The sequence below is a fragment of the Bidens hawaiensis genome, unplaced genomic scaffold (assembly GCF_021521415.1).
Source record: "Bidens hawaiensis isolate Kalapana, Puna unplaced genomic scaffold, B.hawaiensis_p1.1 tig00032372_1, whole genome shotgun sequence".
Taxonomy (NCBI): Eukaryota; Viridiplantae; Streptophyta; class Magnoliopsida; order Asterales; family Asteraceae; genus Bidens; species Bidens hawaiensis.
The window spans coordinates 104,198-111,493 of record NW_027495502.1 but is presented as its reverse complement, the minus strand read 5'-3'; the positions used below and the strand labels follow the sequence as shown (position 1 = coordinate 111,493).

The 7,296-nt window shown below is 34.3% G+C and overlaps 1 protein-coding gene across 1 annotated transcript; it reads left to right on the top strand.

Moving 5' to 3' along the window:
- The first annotated feature begins 1,892 nt into the window (after positions 1 to 1,892).
- On the top strand, positions 1,893 to 6,800 carry LOC143583368 (MLO-like protein 9). Its single transcript, XM_077065685.1, has 16 exons — positions 1,893 to 1,960; positions 2,148 to 2,284; positions 2,518 to 2,575; positions 2,672 to 2,886; positions 2,964 to 3,080; positions 3,396 to 3,456; positions 3,549 to 3,637; positions 3,739 to 3,813; positions 3,899 to 3,987; positions 4,085 to 4,134; positions 4,366 to 4,406; positions 4,661 to 4,834; positions 4,922 to 4,957; positions 5,058 to 5,125; positions 5,202 to 5,262; positions 6,210 to 6,800. Exons 2-16 carry the CDS (start codon positions 2,153 to 2,155, stop codon positions 6,642 to 6,644), a joined length of 1,701 nt encoding a protein of 566 aa, XP_076921800.1. The 5' UTR covers positions 1,893 to 1,960; positions 2,148 to 2,152; the 3' UTR covers positions 6,645 to 6,800.
- The last annotated feature ends 496 nt before the right edge of the window (positions 6,801 to 7,296 follow it).

Below are 7,296 nucleotides of genomic sequence, written 5' to 3'. Positions count from 1 at the left end.
CAAAATTTTGTTGATTCAAAATAATCCATGGTCTCAAGATTACCCTATAGGTAGTCTTAACCAAGTTCAAAAAACCCTTCATGAAAGCTTCAACAAAATTCAGTTTCATGTTAAAAAGTTTTGGAGCCTGCAAAAACATAAATATTGTATTCATTAACATGTCACAATTCCACCTATAATAATAATAATAATGATAACAACAACAATAAACTTAAACTTACATTATTTAAAAATATTAACCTCCCTTCTTCGGGGCCACCAGAACAACCATGTGTATGTAATCCAACTTCATATGGTTCTTCATTTACAACACGCCTAGCTTCCACACAAGCTTTCAACCATAATAAAAAAGGCCACATTTTTGTTTTATAAAACATGTCAACAGTAAGATAAGTGGCCAACATAAAAATAAAAAAACTTACATTCCCTTTGTATATTTTTTAACCTTCCCCGACCGACATGTCATTTAGCAATGGCAACGGATTTTGGAACAGACACCTAAATAAAGTTAAGAGGTTGATCAACACAAGTAGAAATAATTGTAGGCGTAATTAGGTTGTGCCGATGCTGCTGTCGGAGAGGAGTTGTCCTAGGTTCGAATCCTGATGCCACCTGAATTTTATCGTTTGTTTCCAGACTCATTCTGGTTAACTCGACTGTCATGTCTTCGGGCGGGTTGAGACAGTCGAGTTTTACAAGGAACGCCCAAGCCAAACTCGAATGCCAGCGTGGATCCGACTTTGACAACACAGTCTGGTCTGAGTAGGATGGTGGTGCTTCTCTCGCAGGAGTTGTGATTACCCTTAGCTGAGAAAGTCACCGTTCGAAAAAAAAAACATAGAATCCTCCACATAAATAACAAATAATAACACACACACACACATATATATATATATATAAGTTTAATACAATAAATACCGAATCAGTTATGTATATACAATAATATTCAATACTGAAACACTAAATTATTACAAGAATAAACTAAACTATTTCAAGAATAACACGATATGTCAAAGTTAAAAAAATGGAATAAATACCTATAAAAATATTAACAATGGTATAGTACTTACTTTACTAGTGAGAGGTAGGGGTTTAAACCTTACTATCACCAATTAATATGGGATGACTCTGGCTTGTCAGAGTTTGAGTCCTGATCTCACCCGGTTTTACCAGCTCCTCGCCGTCGTGCCGTTTGGCGGGCGTGGGGGTCGGGTATTATCCGGGGAATCCCTCAATAGGTGGACCGCTAGGGGCTCCGTCCGTCCAGAATCGTGGCCTGCTCGGGCTACCTTTAGCCAATGGAGGCCGTGCACGGAGTACCCGACGATACTTAGTTGGTCATTAGAAAAATATGAGTCTAACAATATAGATATAAATATATATTTCTTATATATATAATTTTTATTTTGTAAATAAAAAAATAGTAAAGAATAGTTTAGCAATTTACAAACGGGTTTGGATTAAATCCAAACAAGTTTGATTAGTTCCAGGTTATACATATTTAACTAAACGAGTCGGGTTTAATTCAACCAACTCAATCACAAATTGACCTCTTAAAAAAGTAATTTTTGTTGATTAGGTATTTTGTATAATAATAATAATAAAATAATTAAAAAAGAAGTATATCATACGAGCATATTTTATATTCAACCATAATAAGTGTCACACATAAATACATTCTTTATTGTAGATTCTTAGTCTTAAAGAAGCAATATAAAACACAATCCAATACTTTTTCTTAACTCGTTTCTCGTTGTCATTTGTCAACTATACCCCAACTTAATTTCATATATCTGACATAACTTTTAAGGTTTGTACTTTTCGTCCCAACGAACACGGCGTATTTCACTAACTAATTACTACTTGGTAATAAACTAATAATTAATTACTATTCCTGTCAATAATAAAATATCAAATATTAAACGACAAGGCGTGTAAACAGATAGCATTGAGCCACCAGGTCAATTCCCCTGTACTTCTTCTTCTTCTTCTTCTTCTTCTTCTTCTTCTTCATACTTTATTACCAAATCACAGTCAAAATTATAACCCTGCCACCCAAAATCAGACCCACCATTATTATTATATATACATCTTAATTATATTCATAACCCATGTACCAAAAACCTTAGTTTTTATTATATTGTTAGCAAATATGGCCGGAGATAGTACAAGTGAAGCTGTACGGCAACTGGATCAAACTCCTACATGGGCAGTTGCTGGTGTCTGTGCGGTTATTATTATTGTTTCCATTGCTTTAGAGAAAGTTTTGCATAGAGTTGGAAAGGTGATTGCTTTTCTATAATCAGTGTTCATTTTGACAGTTTGGATACTAATTTTGTTTGGATTTGATTTTTTTTTTTTAATTTGCTATTTTTAGGCTAGACAGGAGCTTGATTCTGCTTTTTATTGTTGACCCTTAAAATAGGATTAATAAAGATTCAATTTTTATTAGTTTTTTTGTAATTATTGAAGAATCTTGAAATTTGTGGTTACTGAAACAATGTTATTTTCAATCAGTTTTTTACAGACAAGCATAAGAGAGCTTTGTATGAAGCTTTGGAGAAAGTCAAAGCTGGTAAACTAAAATCAACATCCATATTCAAAATATTACATTTGTTATTTTTCCAACAATTGGTTTTTATTTCTAACAATTATTATTTGGAATGTGTAGAGTTGATGATTCTAGGGTTTATCTCACTAATATTGACTTTTAGTCAATATTACATTGCAAAAATATGTATCCCGGTTGATGTTGCGGATACAATGTTGCCATGTGCTAAGAATCATAAAGTTGAGAAAGAAGAAAAAGGGGGCCACCGGTTGCTTCTATGGTATGAGGAAAACCGTAGAATTCTTGCTGGTGCCACTGAGTCAACCTGCAAGAAGGTAATTTACTTGGTCAAAACTGGTCAAACTTGGATAGTTGAATGTTATATTGAAATCATAACTCTTATATTTGACAGGGGAAGGTCCCAATTATAACCGTTGACGGGTTGCATCAGTTGCATATACTCATATTCTTTTTAGCGGTTGTGCACGTTGTATACACCGTTATTACAATGGCTCTCGGGAGATTAAAGGTACATTACATTTACTAGCGTTTTGTCACTTTTTTGTCCATTTATAAACAATTAATTTTTTTTTTAATTAAGTCTCTTTCATTTCAAATAAAAGGATCCAATTACAATAAAGAGGCAGGTAAGCGGGCAACAAGTTGCGCCGCCACCCCCTTTTGAATGGCAAAACCGATCCTACTGAAAATAAAATTATCGTTCTTTGGCGTCGTTGAGTTATTGGCGTCATTGAGTTACTCTGCACGACCCGCTGAACAATTAATGAGTTATATATGATTATAACCATATGTTTAAAGTGTTATGTGTTTTCCAATTTCGCAGATCCGTGGCTGGAAGCAGTGGGAGGAGGAGACTTTATCTCCCGACTACGAATTTTCCAATGGTAATTTTGTTTTTAGTGACTTTTTAATAATAAGGAAATACCATTGTTGTTGATTCTAGTAATAAACTCTGAATATTTCATGGAAATTACAGATCCTTCACGGTTCAGGCTTACCCATGAGACGTCTTTCGTGAGAGCACATACGAGTTTTTGGACACGAATCCCAATATTCTTTTACATTGTAAGGCCCATTGCCCCATTGGGCTGCATACTGGGCTATAACATACATAGTATGTTTTGTTTTATGTGTTTTTCTAATGTAAGCTTTTTTTTTTCATGCAGGGATGCTTCTTCCGTCAATTTTTTAGGTCCGTTAGTAAGTCAGATTATATGACATTGCGAAACGGATTCATAAGTGTGAGTGTTTTATTTTTCTTTGAACATAATTATTTATTTATTTATTGTTTTAGTTTACAGATGATCTTTTTATGTATTCTTTCAGCTTCATTTAGCTCCAGGAACTAAGTTCAACTTCCAAAAGTATATTAAACGGTCTTTAGAGGATGATTTTCAAGTTGTCGTGGGAGTTAGGTACATAACATTTCGTCACCCGTCATGTTAATAATAATTTTCATTAAATTTTATTGTCTATATTTTCTGTAACGTGTAATAATTTTGTATATTTCAGTCCTGTGCTCTGGGCATCATTTGTCATATTTTTGCTTCTAAATGTTAATGGTAAGTCCTTAACACTTTCTGAGTCAAACTGGGTACTTTTTCTACATGTAATTTATATGGGCTTTTTTACCGTTTTTTTCTTTTTTTTAGATGATCCGTTTTATATGTTAGCAAGTTAAATGTAATTATCAAGAAACTTCAAACGATGTTTAGACATGTTTTGATATCAAAAGTGAAGTATAATCTGCTTGACACAGAAAAACCTCATTCTAAAATCCATATTTCTTGCAGGCTGGCAGACTTTGTTTTGGGCATCGTTAGCTCCGTTAGTCGTAAGTGACATGCTTCCACTTGTTTAAAGACTATTTGAAAAGTGAAAGATGACCACCCGTAAATTTAGGGGTGTCAAACGGGTCAGGTTGATGGGACGACATTTTAACTAAACTGATTTACCGGTCAACTTGTTCGATTAAACAGGTTAACCAGGTCAACCTGAACATGACCCATTTATTAAACAGGCTACACACAACAACCCAAAACCTAATTCTTTTTCGTGTCATGACCCATGATCTGTTTTTCCTTGTAGATTATATTAGCTGTCGGAACAAAACTTCAAGCCATTTTAACAAAAATGGCTCTCGAGATAACCGAAAGACATGCAGTGGTTCAAGGGATTCCTCTCGTACAAGCCTCTGATAAACACTTTTGGTTCTCAAAACCGCGCCTCATGCTTCATCTCATACACTTTGCTCTATTTCAGGTACTTAATGAAAATTCATTAATAGATATTTATTTATTTATTTATACTTGTCGTGTCATTAACCCTGTTATATACTTGTGTTCACAGAATGCTTTCCAGTTAACCTACTTCTTTTGGATTTGGGTAATGAAACTGTTTAATATTTTTAAAATTTTCAATTTCTAAATTATATTTGGAGGATTATGTAGTAATGCGATACTGCGTTATTTTTGTGGTTGAACAGTATGAGTATAGCATCAATTCTTGCTTCCATGATAATATGAGACTTGTGATAGGCAAACTTGTTCTTGGGTAAGAATTTGCTCAATGGTCAACTTGTGATGGTCAACCGTGGACTGTTTGTTGACTTCTGTTTGTGGTAATGCAGGGTTGGAGTTTTAATCTTGTGCAGCTATATAACTCTTCCTCTCTACGCGCTTTTATCACAGGTTAGACAGCGGGTCAATTTGAACTATAGTTTATTCACAGCAGTCAAATGATGAAATTTAACTAAAAAACAGTTGATAGCGTTAGCGATAGAAAACTGTTGTGGTTGGTAACGTGTTTAGTGACACAAAGAATCAGCATTTGAAGTTTTGTAACGTTTTGATTGCTTTTATAGAAAAAGTAGCGGGTACGCTAAAACCTCACAACTAATATCTTTTACCATCAAATTTTAAGGTGAGAAATGAGATTTTGTCCTAGATTTTTGTGATGTTAAAAAACCGTAGAAATTGACTGTACCATCTAAACCGAATTAGTAAAGTTTATGGTTTGAAAAACTGGGTTTCACTGATGTTTGGAACTGGCCGAGAAATTACACTCTTTTTACACTATTTTTTTTATTAATGTATACAATTTTAATGATAAAATAATACAACCTTTTTCAGGTATAGAAATCTGACAGTTATAATATGTATAAGTATTTTAAATTATAGTACGTATAGATTATAAATTTAACCGATTTTGTGCTATAAGTCTCTGATTTCACTTTTTTTTCCTTAAATCACTAAATCCTAAAAAGGTAAAATGTTCCCAGTTATTTCTTTAGCCTACCATATTGTTAAACTTTCAAATTCAAATATATAATGGTAAGATTCCATGCTAAACGGTAGCATGTCGGTTATGTTTAGTTTCTCCAAAATCGTAGTTTCTAGTTCAGCTCAGAGATACGGTCAAGACCGGCTAATGAGCCATGAACATCCCTAGCTCTTTTAAAAAGTACCACAAAAACCCATAAATGAAATTTTTTTGTCACACTGTCACTAATAGTCTGGATTATGCTCAAGTCACTTCTTTTCTTTTCTGTCCATGTATTATTATATTTTATATTTTACTCGTATATGATTTAGACAAACTAGACACACAATATATTAACATGATGGCTTACGTGTAGATGGGATCAAACATGAAGAAATCCATCTTTGACGAACAAACCGCTAGGGCTATAAAGCAATGGCGAATGGGAGTGAAGAAGAAACACAAATTAGGCGGAAGGTCTCCGGGCCGGTCCACAGCAAACAACAGTCTTACTGCCAGCCCGGTTCACTCGATGGCATCAACTGTGTTCCCGACAGCTGGAGCCATGCTCCACCGGTTCAAGACAACCGGTCACTCCACACGGTCTAATTACACATATGATGACACGGATGCATCAGATATTGAAGCGGAACCACTCACTCCCAAATCTTCTAGTCAACGCTTGCTTGATGTAAGGGTTGATTATCACAGTGATAACGAGATTAGTGAGCTGCACGAGTCGACTCCGCATGATGAGACAAGAAATGAGGATGAGTTTTCGTTTGCTAAGCCCGCCCCGCCAAAGGAATAGTTTGAAAAACTGTCGAGGCGTAGGGCGGGTTAATTCGTTATTATTTTGTGTATTATTATGTCTAAATGCGAATTTATGGAATATACGATTTTATGAAATGTACAATGTTTTGAAGGAGAAAGAGCAACGAGTATTTGCGATGAACTTGCGAGTATTATCTCTCGTAAACTCAAACCTATGCTTATAAACTCAAATGTTTTTTACAAAAGAAGTTTTATAAAGTATGCTTTTGCTAAAAGAAAATCAAGAGAAAAGAAAGAAGAAAACTAAAAGAAGTCAACTTTAATTGCTTTTTGAAAGTGGAAAGAGGCAAAGGTGAAATGGGTTGCACAAAGAAAGATACATTTGGGTTTCTCCCTTAGCCTCAAATTAAAATCCATGTTTTTATTATGAATAAAACTTGCTAAGAGGGTAACAATCAAATATTTTGATCTAGTATAATCTTGCAATAACAAAACATCACATGTAATATTTATGTATTGATGATCCCAAACAAAGTTGAATATGAGGGAGACGTATAGGTTATTTATTTCTAGTGAAAAAGACGAAAGTAAAGTAAAGGGTGACCACTATCTATATTAGTGAGACGGTTATTTATATATGATCCCTTAAAGAGATGTTGTAACAACAATACCTAATTAGTTAACATTCA

Coding starts and splice junctions, on each gene's coding strand:
- LOC143583368 (XM_077065685.1), top strand. CDS start 2,153: ATGGCCGGAGATAGTACAAGTGAAGCTGTACGGCAACTGGATCAAACT. Junction 3,814..3,898: donor TGCGAAACGGATTCATAAGT/GTGAGTGTTTTA, acceptor GTATTCTTTCAG/CTTCATTTAGCTCCAGGAAC. Junction 4,407..4,660: donor CATCGTTAGCTCCGTTAGTC/GTAAGTGACATG, acceptor TTTTCCTTGTAG/ATTATATTAGCTGTCGGAAC.